A 16234-nucleotide genomic window follows, 5' to 3' on the forward strand; every position below is an offset into this window, starting at 1 on the left:
GAAAGCCAGATGACAGAGAATAACAAAACAGTCGGAAGTTCACGAGACAAAATTTTCTTTGGGGAACTGGGCTGATCAACTCCTAAATGTCCAATAATCCCCTCAACCGCATAACCGGAACGGCATCTATTCCTAATTCTCCCACTCAGGCATGGGTTATCGCGGTGATCTTTGCTCATCGTGGTAAGGAGTGCTGATTGATAGCACGGCTTGGCATCAGACCCTTTCATCAGGGTGCCAGAAACATTAACTGCTGGAAGTATGTGAGACAAAATGAGTGGAGCAGGCCGCGCCATTGAATCCTCACTTCTCCCGTAGTTTATTTTCGCGGGCCGTACTGTAAATGTCAACATTTCTGTCCTTCAATCGTCTTCCTCGTTTAACCCTGCCAGTTGAACTTAAATGTCGGCCGTTAACTGCAAAAATGTGTCTGCCAAGACACTATCACGTAAAAGGTTGAGGGGTAACTTCGTTTAGACGAAATTGCATGTCAAAGATTATCAGAACGTTACAATCTTATCTGATGATATAACATCGTACGACCCAGATTGGATTAAGCTTGATTGACAAGGTTAAATCGAGCTAGTAAGAAATTTCTCATGCGTTCCAATAGTGGATAATTCTGTCGTACTCCGAAGTCGGTATACTCATATACCGACCTATGCAAGGAACTCGACTCTCAATGGTACCTTGGACTTTCCATCCACAGAGTCAGATCCGAGATTTGAACTATGGCGGACATCTCCCCCCCAGGTATCAATATACAACGTACTCCAGGTCTCGCCGTTTGCCATACAATTCGGGTCACAAACCAACGCGGCGACACTGCATGCTAGAGAATCGCCCGTAGCTACGGGAACTTGGCATTCGATCTTGACCTCCTCTGACGTTGGGCCAGGGTCACATCTTACCAAGCTGGCGAGCCCGTTGTTGTCTCCAAAGTAACCACAAATAGGCTGTTCGTTATCGAGCATGAGATGATGGGTGACGGGGTCAACGGCGAAGAAAGCATCGGTGAAGTCGCCTTCGTTGTTGTCAAAGAGAAGAATAGCTTGTCCGTTTCTGTCGGCCAAGAGAGGTAAACCATCGGTGGGACCACCTTGAGCGAAGACGCGGAATAATGGCAGAGCGGTACTTGATGGAATGGCAACCGTGGTCTGAGTGGTGGTGGGAATATCGAGAGATTCTGAGATTGTACCAGATGGCGCAGTGGTTTCGGAGGTGCTCGCTTCGGTAGTGGCAGTCTCGGTTTCGGTAACCTCCAGGGTAGTGGTGGGTTCAGCCACAGTCGTGGCTTCGGTAGTGGCTGCTTCGGTAGAGCTGGCAAAGGTTGCGGAAGAAGCTGAAGACAAGGTCAAACTCGATGTTCCTAAAGTCGAAACGGACTCAGCCGATGAAGAGGCCGGTCCTGTGACATTTCGGTCAGTTAATCTTTCTCGTTTTAATTCAACAACGACTTACCGGAAGGCTTTGGCTTGCAAACGCTCGCCGCAGCAATGTCAAGACCGGAAAGGCCTATGGCCAACGAGTAGAGTGTGCTGAAACGCATGATTCAAAGGACTCTTGTAACGAATGACGTGGGTGGGAATGTCCTAGGAGAAAAATTGAATAAATACATGGGACGATATTCCTCATTATAAAGACCCTTTCTTGACTTGTTATTGTGGAAATGAGCTTGTTGCGCTAGTGGCGGCGATGCCTGAATGGAATCGATAGTTCTTGTTAGTAACCGAATTAGCGCAATTTTTCAGCTCTCCTTCAAGATTCAATTGGTGAGATTGCGACCCTAGAACGATTTAGCCAGGGTATGAATGAGAAGCAAATCGATCCATCAATCTTACTGGGACTAATAAAGGAGGTGCTTTAGAGTTATCAATAACGTTGTCTATTTCTTGATCTTGTGACGAGGGTCAGGGCAAAAATGAGATAGTAACGATAGAGTGAGGTTTAGTTTCATCGCAGCTATCGGGAGGGAGAATCTAATACCATTATTTGAAGATTTTCGAGGCATAAGTCCTGAAGTATACATATAAAAATTAACTCAATAATAAATCCAGTTTTTGAACCTAGATGCTAATAAAGGTCCGGTCTATAGGTATGAATCGAATACCTGATGTCCTTGGCTTGCAAACGCTGCCATTAGGAGTTTCGATAGTAAAGACCACATTAACTTGCTAGTCTCACTAAGGTGGCAAGGTAGAGTTCCGATATGACACTGAGGTATGCTCGAGTGTAAGCAGGCCGGTCATAAAGGCACATGTATTGTAGTGCAATCTGGATATCAAGAATATGGGTGGTACCAAATTGCTTTTATTGTGGTGAATCATGTTTATGGATCTATGTTTTCTCGTCTGGGCAACATTTCTGGATGTGGAATTGGTTAGTATGTCCAAAAGAATCCAGTTCCCATAACTTTAGTTTGACACAGATGAATTAGAAGATGTGTTCAAATATCTTTTCTTAATTTAGTTATACGAATATCTTAGAATTTAGTGTGACTGAACATCTGTATTCCAACAACGCTATTAGGGTATCTCGTGTTTAGTCTCTATGCGTCTTTCTATCTATATTCATGGCTACCGGGACGTCTGCGCCACCCTCGCATTAAATGACTTGATTATCATTATCCACCTTCTTCTCTTCCTTCTTTACATCTTCGGGCATTGAACCTTGCATCTCCACGGGTTTCGTCGGCATCGCGTCCATCTCGTATATAGGTACAGATTCTGGCGGCAACTCGGCTGCTGCATAGTTCGTTGGTGGTAACTCGACCGGCGCGTTGGCAGTCCACTCAGGTTTGAACTCTGGTCCCCAGGCGCTCTCAGGTTTCGGTGAATTGGGTGGGTTAGACTCGAGTTTATCCCCATTCTTCTTGCGACGTTGGAGCCAAAGCCAGACCAGAAGACCAATTATTGCTACTCCTCCCACAACAGCACCAACAGCAATGCCAGCAATTGCACCAGTTGATAAACCAGATGATGTAGGGTACACCTCGCCTCCGTTCGCAATTCGTCTAAACTCGTTTTTTGTCATGTTGACTGATAACCCCTGTTCCGCACAATCGGCTTGCAATCCCATGAAACCATTCTCGATTTTTGTCGGTGCCTCGCTGCCCACACATCGTGCGAAAGCAATAAGAAAGTCGTTTTCTTTACTGTTTTGGCCACATTCGCAGAGTATGGGTACATTCTCCTCGTCGCATATTGGACTCCACTCTTCGACGCATGGCTGGATGTCTTCGGTCCAATAAGGGATATTCTTGTCCGATCCGAAATCCCAATCACCAACGATTTCTTTCTTTGGAGAGGACATCTTGTAGATGAGGGCTCTAGAGAATCAGCTATCGCAGCTCTATGTCGTCGGGTGAATGTTTTATTCGTGGTTGAGGATTCGGCGGATACCGGCGGTCAAGGTTGAAGGCACTCGATACTGCAGTCGAATAATGAACACCTCCCGCCCAGTTGAATATCTGAAATAATTGGGGGGTTAGGAAACAAAGGAAAGATGACAATGAAAACAGCAGAGATCAGCAACAAAGAAAAGAAGGTTTGTAAGGAGAAGCAACAGTCGAGGTCTCTCAAGGCGCAGTACTTCATCTCATTTTACCGATCCTCCGTTTGCCAGGTTGCGATCCTTCTCGCAGCACTTGGCCTATTATGGCTCTTCATTCGAGGTCTTGGCACGTTTTGGTTGTTGACCCCTGTTGATTACATTCAAGGTTAAATCTTGGCTCACCAATAAACGTCTACACAGCCTCGGAAATGCCCCATAGCTGTGTCCTGACCAATGACACATTATGGCCGGGAGCTCGACACGAAAGACCCATATAGACCCAAGCGAGCGAATCACGTTGAAACAATGTCAAATGAACTCTACCGTGTTATGCTCGGCAAAGCCTTGCTATTCTCAGACGTTTTGATGGCCTCTCAACCGGGGAATCTAAAGTCTGTCCCCATACTTAGGGTACCCGTGGATTCGACCTAACGGAGACCCCACTCATAGAGTGGGCGGCAAAATTCTGGGACAAGGGCAAAATTCTGGGACAGCCAAATAGGTGTAAATAGGTGCAAAAGATTGGTATTTTCATTCAGTCTTCGTCACTTTTGGTCCGAATTAAATAGAGATTGCTAAAATGATAGTATTGGATTGATTTAAAGCTATATCCAAGAGCATTTTATTATGCGATGTATATTTCTCGCTGTGTTGCGGCCGAAAGTTGATGTGATTACTGAGGAACCGTCAGACTTGCTTCCTTCGGCATAAGGTCTTGTGACTTACCTGCCCGGCCTCCCTCCCAACAGGGAAAGTGCCGACGATATAATTTACTGTGTATTTCGCGGGCGAAGCGTATCCATGATTCTGTGATATGTGGAGGAGAAATTCCTTTCAAATTCAACAGGCGGAGGAGGGAGAGGAGGAAGGTTGGGCTCTTCTTGCGTAAGATCAACTACCTCGATGACTTCCTCATTGAAATCGGAGTCATCTGATTCTCCTGTGACGAGGTTTTCAAGTAACCCATCTTCTTGTGTGTTGCTGAGTTTAAATTCAACTCCATCGCTCGAAGGAAGTGCAGGCATATCTTGCAACGGGCTGCGATAAACACCAGCAGCTGTTGCACCACGAAGGCGCTCGTAGAAACGCTGCTGAGCAGAGGAACCGCTCGTATCATAGTAAAATCCGTTCCCAGGCGTTGCAGGCGAAGCTTCTCGTGATGCCGGAGCAATAGTAATAACATCATCCTGTATATCCTTGTTCTTCCACTCCTTCCACCGCTTGAAGCTAATATGAATCGGCTTCCCGTTGTTATTGATATCGTATTTGTGTTGCTTCTTCCACTCGATTTTCAGGCGATCATCCTCTTCTTTCTGCAGTTGCCTCCAAGTGCGATGTTGCCGGCGAAGCTCTTCTGCTTGCTCTTTTTGCGTTGTAGTGGCAACTTGCTCTTCTATCTGCTGCACCGTTGTGCTGTTCACGTAGAGGCCGGTGGGATGAACTCTTCTTCTACGCATCTTTCGACTATTTGCAGCGGAAATGCGGTCAAGGCGGTTCTTGATATGACTTTCGGCAAAGGAATTTAGTACTATTGCTTCGTTGAGAACGTCGTCAATAGTGCTGTATGCCTCGCGAGTAGGCGAGCTGAATCGTTCACGATAGTTGTGCCTGATGTGACGAGAAATCTCCCGAGCATCTCGGAATCGTGATTCTTGGGGAAGTAGGGATTGGATTGCAGGGGAGGCTTGAGAGAGGATAGACTTCTGCTTTTCCTTTAGCTTTTGTATGACTTCTGTGCCGTCAGGAGGAAATATTCCACTTCTCTCAAACCCGTTAATGATATTGTGCTTTGTGAAGCTTTCATCGATGATCTTCTGCAAGCGAGCAACAAGATCCGAGCGCTTGAAGTTCAGAAATCCCTCGCGGATGTGCTTGCGAAGTGCCTTCTGATGTGCAAGCTTGAGAAGCTGAAAGACTCCTACATCAAGCGGCTGTGTGAGATGCGTTGAGTGAGGCGGAAGCACGAAGATCTCGATATCAAAGCGCAGGCAATATTTCATAAATTCCAAGGAAGTCTTGCCTGTAAAGCCATCGATAACAAGAAGTCGCCAAATCTTTTCCTTCTCAGGCCGCTCAAAGTAAGGCCTTTCCCAAATGAAATCAGGATTATCGATATCTCTCATAAACTCATCACAGCCGTACCAATCAGTAAAGTTTATACCAAGAGCTCTTGCCTTTGCTGTTGCTGAGAAGGAATGCAGGTTGAAATGACGAATCCAATCCATTGAGATTTCTGCATTAGAAAAGCCGGTCTCAGAGCGTGCAAAGCGAATATTCTTATCCAAATCATTAACATCCCACCCTTCTGTTGGCCACGATTTGAAGATCATAAACGGAGGGATAGTATCTATTAAGTACTATTAGAATAAACTACAGAATCAAGAGAATACTCACATCCTTCAGCATTTACAGCCCCGATCATCGTAGCCGACTCGCGGTTCGAAAAAGCAACAATCTCGTGTTTTGTGTTGCGTTTTTTCCTCACGATGACCACCTCAAGCCGCTCACGCACAACGCCTATTCGTATGCCGCATTCATCGGCGTTCAGGATCTGAGATGGCCCGATATCTCTTCTCTGCACAACATCAGCAAGGTTAGTATAGAAATCCTCAACCTCCTGAACTTCGCGTGCTTCGAATTCTGCTCTCTCACGATCAAATGCCCGTACTAACTTCTTCTTCTGTAGCTGCGGATTATCCTCAAGAAAGCGTTTATACCATCCTTCTCCAACTGGGTGCAATGGAGGAGTTCGTGATGCCCTCAACTCGTTTGCGGCTGCTTCAATAACTGACTGATTTGCAGGAAATCCACATCTCTCGAGCCACATAACGTATGCAACGACCGCGCGCTCCTCACTTTCATCGAGATTCCTTGGCCTTCCAACGCTTGTATCACTAAAAGCCGGCTTTCCAGCGAGCTTCAGCGATCGAAGATGCCTCCCTACAGCGCTCTTGGAGGTGTGATGCTTGACGGCGGCATCCCTTATAGTGATAGGCTTTCTTCCGTTACGCTTGGGGCGGTTTTGTGATACAAGGACCTCCCGGGCGGCTCGTACAGCATCGTTGACGCGATACGGATACGGCATTTTATCGGCTAGATCAAAAAGGCAGCTTCATAAATGAGAGTCGACTGAATTATACGTATGTGTGTATTGGAATTCATTGGATTTGGCGGGTGATTCTAATGAAGTTCCGACAGGGCGGGGTATCCGGCTGTCCCAGAATTTTGCCCTTGTCCCAGAATTTTGCCGCCCACTCTATGAGTGGGGTCTCCGTTAGGTCGAATCCACGGGTAAGTGGTTTGATCGAGTGCTCCGCTTTCCGCTCCGATCCGAAAGGTAACGTCGCGGCGGAAAACAAATGAAGCCAGGAACGCTCAGCTTGTACAAAATGTCATATCGATATTGGCGTTTCTGTCAATCGCCGTTATGACAAGCTGTTAACATTTTTACCTGAACATTGTGTTCAAACAACAGTATCAAATTACAGGAGCAACTAAATTCGCCTTGAAGATTCGTTACCCGTCTGGGCCGTCTCTGACCCTTCTATGTTATTGACACTTTAGGGTAGGCCTAATCCAAAGCACAAACTCTCGTGATTGGTTCGGTCTTGAGTTTACCATGACCAAGCACCAACACGTAAAAGGGACTTGCGATACTGCTTGACTTGTCAAATGCGGAGCCTTTACCTTCCATCATGATTAGAGTCGTGGCAGAACTGTAAGTCACAGCATCTTCTAAAAGGAATCAACTCCTTGTTTTCAGCCGATGTGCTATTTAGCTAACCTCAGCCGTACCACAAATGACTTGCCAAGGATTGTTTATATCGACAAGTCTTCACGTAGGATTTGGATCTTTAGTTTAGTTACGCGTCTATTACAGAGGTTGCGATTGGACCAATGCACCAATAAGTATAATGCAGTTAATCGAGAAACGTTGGAATACGAATTTATGGAGTCAGGTCCGAGGAACTAGCCCGATTTGATGATACCGCCTCTCTTTCGGGTTATTTCGTGGCTTAGACAACACATTGCAGCTACGTAATCATACTACAAAAGTAGACAGAAGGATTCAAGCATTACGCGGACCTGGATATTGTTTCCAGATGTAGCAATCGCCGTGATAATTTGTCGGACTTTCTCAAAGACCGCGTTCTACGGCTAAAGGTCCCCCGGATGTATTGCAGTGGTCGTATGTTGGAAGTAAGCATCGTGGGCTGTGCAGTTGAGTTGAAGGATGTGATTCTTGCACGAACGGATGTCGGCGGTGACACGCTCAATCGGCATGACGGTTGAGTTGCAAGATGATAGAGACCCCGAGAGACTATATATAAAGGCTTTCTGACCTCTCTGTCGAAGTAATATCATCACACATTACTTCAACAACCAACACCCAAACAGCCAAATCCACAAACATTTAAAACACCACCGCAACTATGCATATCCCAACTATTCTTACTAGCACCGTCGCTGTATCCGTTGCTATGGCCGCAGCTGTCAAGCAGGAGTACAACGTCGGCGTTGCCATGATGACCTACAACGGCGACGACTCTTCGCCCCTCAACGTTCCTCTCGGTACCCTCACCACCAACAAGGGCGTCAAGATCACCGAGCTGGAGATCGCCCGTATCTACTCCAGCGTTGAGGGTGTCAAGCCTCCCAAGGCTGACCAGGTCACTTGCCAGATGTACAAGGACCAGTGGGGCACTGTCCCTGCCAGCAAAGAGTTCACCGCCAAGAAGAGTGCTCTCATTAGCACCAACCCTGTTCCTCTGGGCTGGGTTCTCTGCCGTGTCAACGCGTCCAAGTAGGCCTGCAGCTTGCTTTTGACAGGCAATTCGAGACCATTGGAAAGAAATGTCTGTTTTATTGGGGTGGTGTTCTTGGGTGTATCTCAAGACTGACTTTAAGGAATATTGGAAAGGATGAGATATGGTTTAAATGTGTTCATATATGGCCAAAACGACATCTGTTTTATGTAGAGCACAATGCGGACAATACCATGACTCATCAATACAGGCCTCAACGTGTCTGTAGTGTTTCTTTTATGTGGAACATCATCTGGCTAGCCAAGATATTGAATAAGGGAGTTCAATTAAAATAAACTTCATGTTTATACCCTAGTCTATCCCCATACCCCCAAATTCATCCAACAGCTCCTGGAGTTGCACCTCTGCTCCACTTCCAATGTGGCCAACCTCTGTTTCGCTTGGCAACAACGCAGCCACAGCATGGTGCAGTAGCCCATCTCTGCGATATGTCACCTTATCAAAGTATCTACTTATAAATGCAGGAATCTGCACCTTGAACCGACGAAAGGCTGCAAAAATCCCCGCCATGACATCAATCGCTATAGGAAACGATACCTTCATTTCTTCAAGACACTGACAGGCACGGACCAGTGTGTCCATCTGAACTGGAGAGTCACCGGCATCTCGAAGCACAATGTAAGCAGCAGTTCCAGTGACATGGTTTAGCCAGTACTCGAAGCAGAGATGAGCAAAGGATCTGAATGTCTATATCGTTAACATTATACTATATGCATGCGCTAAATACTAGTCTTTAGGATTAAACCTTCTAAACCTATTATATTAAATTTTATTATATTAAAAGCTATAATATTAATTATAAGTTTTTTCCTTTTTTCTTTAAAATTTTTTTTTTTAATTTTATAAAATTCTTAATATAATAAATTTTAATTTAATAAACTTTTTAATAATATTATTTTTATTAAATATTTTATAAATTATTAATAATTTATTTTTTTTATTAAGAATTATTTTAAAAATTAAAAAGTAATTTTATTTAAAATATTTTATTTTTTAATATATTAATATTATTATTATATTTTATTTTATAAAAAGCTTTAAAAGCTTTTTTTTTTTATATAATAAAGATTTAAATTTTAATTTATTAATTTAATAATTAATTATATAATTAAAAATATTATAATTAAAAATAATAAAAATAATAATTTAATTATTATTTATATTAATAATATTTTAATTTTAAATATTAATAAAAAAATTATTTTAAAAATAATAAAAAACTTTAAATTGTTTTAATTAATTTTTTTTAAAATAAAATTAATTATAAAAATTAAATTTTTATAAATATTTTTTTAATTTAATATATAATTAAAATTAATAAAGACTTTAAAATTAATTATTTTATATAATAGTTTTATTAATATTAATAAAAAAATATTTAATAATTAATTTTTAAAAAAAATAAAAGCTTTTATAATAATTATTATAATTTTAATTTTATAAGTTATAATATATACTTTTAAATAGAATTTATATTAATATTTAAATTTAAAAATTATATTTTTTTATAAATTAATTTTATATACGTTATATATTTTAAGATTTATACTTTAAAAATTACTTAATAAAAGAACCTTTTAAACTTCTCTTTAGATATATAGGTAAATAGATATAGGAGGACGGTAAATATAACTTCCACACTGACACTAAAACTATTTAATTATGTGTTAGCAAGTCTTTGCATGGATCTTGACTTACTGCAATAAAATTACAGACGGTACTGTAGCGTCTTCAAATCTGATACAGCTCGGGCATGAATACTTCCACTCGACATACTTGTCGTAAATTTCAAGCGCACGTTGAGTGTTGGCTTGAGGCGGTAGCTGCCCCTCCTCTGGATAGATAAAGTCGAGAGTCTCTTCAGCAATTTCGGATAACGCAACATCCGCTGTTCTCATCTCAACCTGTAACGATTTCTGGATCTGGTAAGACACCGGATACGGAAACCACCAGTAGCCTACGCAGTCGGGCTTGGATAGAGGAAAGTCATGGTCTAGCCATGCTTTTTCCATCTTGGGCTTCCGTGTCAGCTTTCTAAAGCCAAAGGCCTGAGATGATCGCCTTGCTCATGTTAGACAGCGTCAAAGTAATGATATGTGTTGCTCACCATTCACAGCAGTAAAAGCCCCAGAGACACCATGAAATGGCCTGCCTTTCCCGTTCGAGCCGTGCATCATCTGCACCTCCGCGTTGTTGCGTGGTCCAAGTGTCGTTCAGCACTTTGTACACATCCATAGACCGTAGGAAGTACTTGACAGCTTTGGTGCCTTCACCAATGACTCCTTCGTATACAAAGAGCGAATATAGCCCTTGGAGCAGGGGAAGAGAAGGCTTATCGATCTTCTCCAACAGGATTTCGGCTTCGTCAGCCCATCGCCTACCTCTGGTGGACGAGTCTTGGGGCTTTTTGTAGAACGCAGGATCCAGGGAGTAAAGCTAATATGTTAGGTCCTATCCTACTGGAGAACAACAATTAACTCACACAGCTAGCAGCAAGCAGAGCATTGACGAGAAATTCGGAGCAAAAGTTCCTTGGGTAGTTATTGGCAAGACTTGGATCTAGAGCGATAGTGTCTTCTTCAAAGATCGGTCTATAGATGGCTCGTTCGACGATATTGTCCCAAGTAAAAAACATTGTCAGCAAATGATTCATCTGTCGATCATCCTGTGAGACAGTCGTCCAGCGTGACAACGGCAACTCACGAGCCAACACGTCGACAAACATGTTGTTGTCGACGTATTTGTCCCGTGGGTCAATCATGTATTGCTTCTCGAACATGAAATTCGAATCTTCATGGCTGTTGAGGAATCAGTAGCTAGTTGCGTTGAAAATGTTTGACAATACCCACGGTGATCCCAGTTGACGCCTTTTGGGTTGACGATCCTCGAATGGTGAACGCTCGCGCGGAGCCTGTTTCTGAAGTGCTGATATGTCATTGGTAGAGGCGGGCATCTGCACAAGAGCCTGTGCCCCTGCTATCGAGTTCGCTGCCTCTTCAACATTTTCGGCATCTCGGATTCTCTGCATAGCCTGTATCGACTCCTCAGGGTTTCCCTGGCGAATCAATTCAAACACGGTTTGGTATGTTGAAATTAGTTGTTTGTCATTGTCGCGATCTGGCCGCTCAACAAATTCACATTCCAAGTCTTTATCGAGGCAAGGACCACATCGTGGACGATGGCCATCGCACTTTGTGGCATCTTAGCAGGACTCCTGGGGTAACTCAAGATTGGTGGATACAATACCTTGCACTTTCGCTTTTTGCAGCCTAGAGCGCACAGTTAGCTTGGAAACCCATTATGACGTTTCCCCAACGCACTGGTACACGCATTGGTCACTGGTTGACGGCGCTTTCGAGGAAGCTCTGTTCTCTTTCGGGGCAGATCATTGGCGATCGATTGAGCCGATGGTCTGGGTAGCAGGGGAGGTAAACTTCTATTGGAATCAGACATTTTAGTATGTTCGATGAAGAGATTTAGTTGGTGAATTCTGGACGGAGGGTGCTCCGGTCGAATTAAGAGCGTGGCGGGAAAACGCCTGGTTTCTTAATAAGCAGATCAAACTACATATAATTGGAGGAATGTCAAAAATGAAACATATTACATCACCACTCAGTCATTACGAATACCGAAATCTTCTGATACGAGCAGCTAGATACTGCTAGCTTCGGTATTGTTACAAGGCTGTACCTAAATGTCGATATATTGTTGCTGAAATTACATTTGCCATGTAGTAGGAAATAGCAGTTTTACATGCGTTTTCACTAAATACTCCATGATTGAAAACCGTAGGGACTTGATAGAGTCGAATCTTGCTTAGCTTACTCAGGTTTAAGTGTGTTGTATTCAATCAATGTCCGTAGACGTTTCTGAATCTCACCCTATGGATGTAAAACCTTCTTGTCTACATGGTAATCAACTTGTAATCTCCTTCGAACCTTGGGCCAACATTCATAGCAATATCAACACGGGTCCAGACCTCATTTCCATTTTTCAGATACACCCTCAATTCGCCCTTTGTAGTAGACAAATTAATTTTTACACAAATGCTATCCGCGAGACTTCCATTCATGACACCAAAGTTGATACCGTTGATGGTTGGATTGATCTCAATTTCGAAGGTGTTGTAGTCAATACTTCCGCAGAGCTGCAAAGTGTTAGTTAGTAACATTTAAGTGTTACACGGTGATGTGGCTGGGCTATACGTACGAGAACGGGACCGAAACTCCAGTTAATCTCATGTCGATTGCCGTCCTCCGCCTCATAATCTCCAGAATGGACTTGTTCAACATTCCAAACGTTATCATCCTCTCCAGGGGCGGTCACGTTCACGGTAGCACCTTTTATTCCTGTCAGGACGTGCTTGCAATGGGTAATAAAAGTGACTTACCGACAACTTCGTTGGACGACATGTTTCAAACTTTAGATATATTAGGAACGAGATGTTGGTCAAAGAATTCGGACGAGAGATTTGACTCCGATGTATTCTTAGAACAGTAAAATCAGAAGGGAATGGCGATTTCGGGAGGATTGTTAATAAAAGCTTGGAGAAGTTGATACTTAATTGCTGATGTGTTTCTTGTGCCGTTTTGAGGTCACCTTTTATACTTGGAATTTACCGCCTCGTGGGATCCCAGCCGCGCGGTAGCCGAGGGCAATGCAACCTCACCTCGACTGGGACTGTAGATCTGCGGTCAGACCTCACGTCCCAGTGCCGACCTGTGTACGTGGAAAATGCCGTCAGACTTGCTGATCGATCATCACTGATTGGGTGTCAATTATATCAGCATGATGCGCGAAGAGGTCCTACCGTGAAGCTGAAAGATTCACGTCTTGGCGGTATAGTAAATAGAGTTCATACAGACGATAGTATTGGTCAATCATGTCATGTCGGTAAAGGCGGGTCGTGCCGTGTTTAGTTTAGCTTCTTCTCAAAAGCAGCTGAATGTCTTGGACACGTCAGAAACAAGGCGAGAAGGGAGGGATTGTCGCTAGTGCTTTGACATAAAGCTGGTACTGCCCAATAGCATGCTTGATCGTCAACACACTAGTCTGATTAGAACCTGTGTATAGACATCATTACCACCACCCTGGACCAGCTGTCAGTAAGACACTTATCCCGGGAAAAAGGATTAATACCTAAACAAGATTAAATTTATCAGGACATTCAACGCTTTGACGTTTCTTGCCAGCAAGATAAGATCCGCAACGTCATTGTCTCACTTAAGCTCTATCATATCACCAATGGGAAATACAAGAACAGGGCAGGGACGTAGCTTGCAAATTGGATGATCGGCATTCTATTTACGGAACTAGAGGTCAAACAAGCTGGGAAAAGCATGAAAAAAAGCAAGTCATAGAACAAATTGCATTGCAGTCACTAAAATGGTACTTCTCATTGAACAGTACGCCAACAGTAAAAGAATTTACAAGGTTCATCAAAACGAACAAGGATGTCCAGACTTTAGCAGTAGAATGGTTAACGTTGCTTTTGTCTGCGAGTCATTCGTAATCCGCTTCGATAACTTAAGTAGGTAGAGGCATATTATTGTTCAAGGTTCATTTATTATTTTTCTGAAGAAACCGCAGTATTTTCCATGAATCCGATGGCTCTACTGCTGGTAGTTAGGTGACGGTGATGTATACGGATTCTGTCCGACGATTGCAAAGCTGTCGTCGGTAGTCTTTGATAGTGATGTTGAAGATTTCTTTAAAGTTTTACCGTGTACCGTGGCCAGTGAGCAAGTCAGTATCCACGGTTGGTGGAGTTTTATTCACTTGCAACGCGTACGGTCTCCCTCCATATGCGAATCAGTGGTAGACGATGAGATTCACGGGCTTGTACGCCCACGAATTTGCATCTTGAGTAAGAAATCGCTGTCTATGGCTCAAGAAGAGACAAGAACGAGTAGAGCTAAATATAATCTTGCTGTCCTAAAAGCAGAATAATTCTGCACCTAAAAGCTAGTGATCTTGTAGTCTCCCTCATAACTTCCATCAAACGTGATCTTGATATCAGGGTGGACCCACAGCTCGTTTCCATTCTTCAAGTACAGCCTAAGCTATCCCTTAGTAGTAAATAAGTTGATCTTGAGGCTAACGCCGTCCTTGAGATTTCCATAGATGTTGCCAGCATTGACTTGATTGATGGTGGGGCTGACACCAATCTCGTAGGTGTTGGTGTCAACATATCCAGAGAGCTGTGATGTATGAGTCTCATAATGGCTCCCGAATCGAGGTAATGGGATGATATTTACATTGATTGGACCAAAGGACCAGTCGATACTACGGCGGCCTTCAATGTCACCCGGGGCTAAAGAATGGGCCGATTCCAGTTGACGAACCTCCCACACATTGTCACCGTCGTCAGGAGGTGTGAGAGTGACAATGGCTCCTACAGTTGATATAAGTATTTATCTTGGTGTTGTCAGAATGCGGGAGCCAACTAACCGACGACATGAGACATGATGTTTGTCAAAGTAGGTGTCTTGAGTAGTAACGATTCGGAACAGAGATGAATCGGAGGCAGGTCAAAAGCTTGACACAGGAATTATGAGGTAGTTGGGCTGTTAAAGTAATGTGAGCAATAGAGACTAAAGTCTTGATCGATTCTGAACTGATCCTGTTCTTTTCGTTTTTTGCTGTTTGATCTCCTTCTTATACTAGAGCTGCTCTTCATCTCCAGAGCGGGGTGATGGTGATCTATTGAACTTTGATCGCGGCTACGGGAAGTTTCCAGTCAGCTTTTGTAGGGTATTGTTGATCTTTCTTCATTGAATCCTGTTCGGCAGTCAGATTTTAGTTGAAATGATGGAATAGTTCGCGTCATGGACCTGATTGCGTGTGCTCAGACATGGCGATGGCTGTGCGGCTGAAGATTGTCACGACATCATAATCGCTGCGCATGTAAGATAGGGTTTAAGCCATCGACAAGTCGTTATCGCACTTCGTGATTGTTTCAAGATCAATTCGACTGGATCCCCTCATATATGATACAAAGGGGCGATCAGTGGTACGGCCAATGCTGGTGGTGAAATCACAGTTGACTGATTCTTTTTCACAGACCACATAGTCCGTGGTGTATATCGGCATTATTTGGTGGTTTACCTATTGAGACCCCTATTCCAGCTATTTTCATCTATCAGCCCTTGCCGCCGCCAATGTAGCGACCGCAACATGGCGTATTTGTTAACACTACATGCCGCCTGTGGACATAACACACTTTCCTTAGTACAAATAGTAAGCTGATACTCCAGTGGCCTTTTGGTGGCTTATTCACTCCACAGGCGTTACTAGATTTCATTAGTTGATGTTGTGTCTAAGCATTTGTAAATTTACGTAGAGAGAATAATGGAGGGTTCGTATAGTATTCCAATGTTAATTGCCCTCTTCTGCAGGTATTGACTTCTATTACCAAATGCATTGCACGCTGGGTATCGAATTAACAGCAACGTTGTGTGCAGTCACAAGTCAGATTCACAAGCATACGTGATGCTGAGACATCGCTAGTCACCAAAACGCTGGTAGTGCCTCTGGAAGGTTAAACCCAGGCATAAGGAGTGAGAAAATAGTGTGGAATAGCACGGCAAATACGTTTGCTATTGGATTGAGAGATGTCTACCTTCAAATGCACTACGCCACATGAGCATATATACCGCAGGAATCTGGGCGAAACATGTCCATCAGATTCAACACAACAAAATGATCACTTTGGTCGTAGTGCTTATCTTCATTGTGTTGCATGTGAACAAGCCTTTGACGGATAAGCGGGTGGTGATTGAGGTGGATTTCGAGGGCTAGGCAGTTCTTAAATCTTGTTTGTACCGTGTGAGGAAGTGGTTGCTTCTTTGAAGTAT

General features: G+C 43.5%; 6 protein-coding genes across 6 annotated transcripts; 1 reads left to right on the top strand and 5 right to left on the bottom strand.

The window, feature by feature from the left end:
* Window positions 1-659: 659 nt before the first annotated feature.
* Window positions 660-1549, bottom strand: FPOAC1_004034 (uncharacterized protein; the record flags this gene model as incomplete). The annotated part of the gene is made up of 2 exons (XM_044848589.1): window positions 660-1408; window positions 1462-1549. 2 exons carry the CDS (start codon window positions 1547-1549, stop codon window positions 660-662), a joined length of 837 nt encoding a protein of 278 aa, XP_044707299.1.
* A 1055-nt stretch (window positions 1550-2604) lies between these two features.
* FPOAC1_004035 (uncharacterized protein) lies at window positions 2605-3312 on the bottom strand (the record flags this gene model as incomplete). The annotated part of the gene is made up of 1 exon (XM_044848590.1): window positions 2605-3312. One exon carries the CDS (start codon window positions 3310-3312, stop codon window positions 2605-2607), a length of 708 nt encoding a protein of 235 aa, XP_044707300.1.
* A 4673-nt stretch (window positions 3313-7985) lies between these two features.
* Window positions 7986-8360, top strand: FPOAC1_004036 (uncharacterized protein; the record flags this gene model as incomplete). The annotated part of the gene is made up of 1 exon (XM_044848591.1): window positions 7986-8360. The coding sequence occupies one exon, from the start codon at window positions 7986-7988 to the stop codon at window positions 8358-8360; it is 375 nt and encodes a 124-aa protein (XP_044707301.1).
* A 309-nt stretch (window positions 8361-8669) lies between these two features.
* FPOAC1_004037 (uncharacterized protein) lies at window positions 8670-11831 on the bottom strand (the record flags this gene model as incomplete). The annotated part of the gene is made up of 7 exons (XM_044848592.1): window positions 8670-9057; window positions 10155-10439; window positions 10486-10814; window positions 10861-11176; window positions 11228-11433; window positions 11517-11647; window positions 11699-11831. The coding sequence occupies 7 exons, from the start codon at window positions 11829-11831 to the stop codon at window positions 8670-8672; spliced, it is 1788 nt and encodes a 595-aa protein (XP_044707302.1).
* A 451-nt stretch (window positions 11832-12282) lies between these two features.
* Window positions 12283-12790, bottom strand: FPOAC1_004038 (uncharacterized protein; the record flags this gene model as incomplete). Its single annotated transcript, XM_044848593.1, has 3 exons — window positions 12283-12525; window positions 12588-12718; window positions 12769-12790. The coding sequence occupies 3 exons, from the start codon at window positions 12788-12790 to the stop codon at window positions 12283-12285; spliced, it is 396 nt and encodes a 131-aa protein (XP_044707303.1).
* Window positions 12791-14440: 1650 nt separating this feature from the next.
* FPOAC1_004039 (uncharacterized protein) lies at window positions 14441-14844 on the bottom strand (the record flags this gene model as incomplete). The annotated part of the gene is made up of 2 exons (XM_044848594.1): window positions 14441-14772; window positions 14829-14844. The coding sequence occupies 2 exons, from the start codon at window positions 14842-14844 to the stop codon at window positions 14441-14443; spliced, it is 348 nt and encodes a 115-aa protein (XP_044707304.1).
* Window positions 14845-16234: the final 1390 nt, after the last annotated feature.

This window comes from Fusarium poae, chromosome 2 (assembly GCF_019609905.1).
Source record: "Fusarium poae strain DAOMC 252244 chromosome 2, whole genome shotgun sequence".
Taxonomy (NCBI): Eukaryota; Fungi; Ascomycota; class Sordariomycetes; order Hypocreales; family Nectriaceae; genus Fusarium; species Fusarium poae.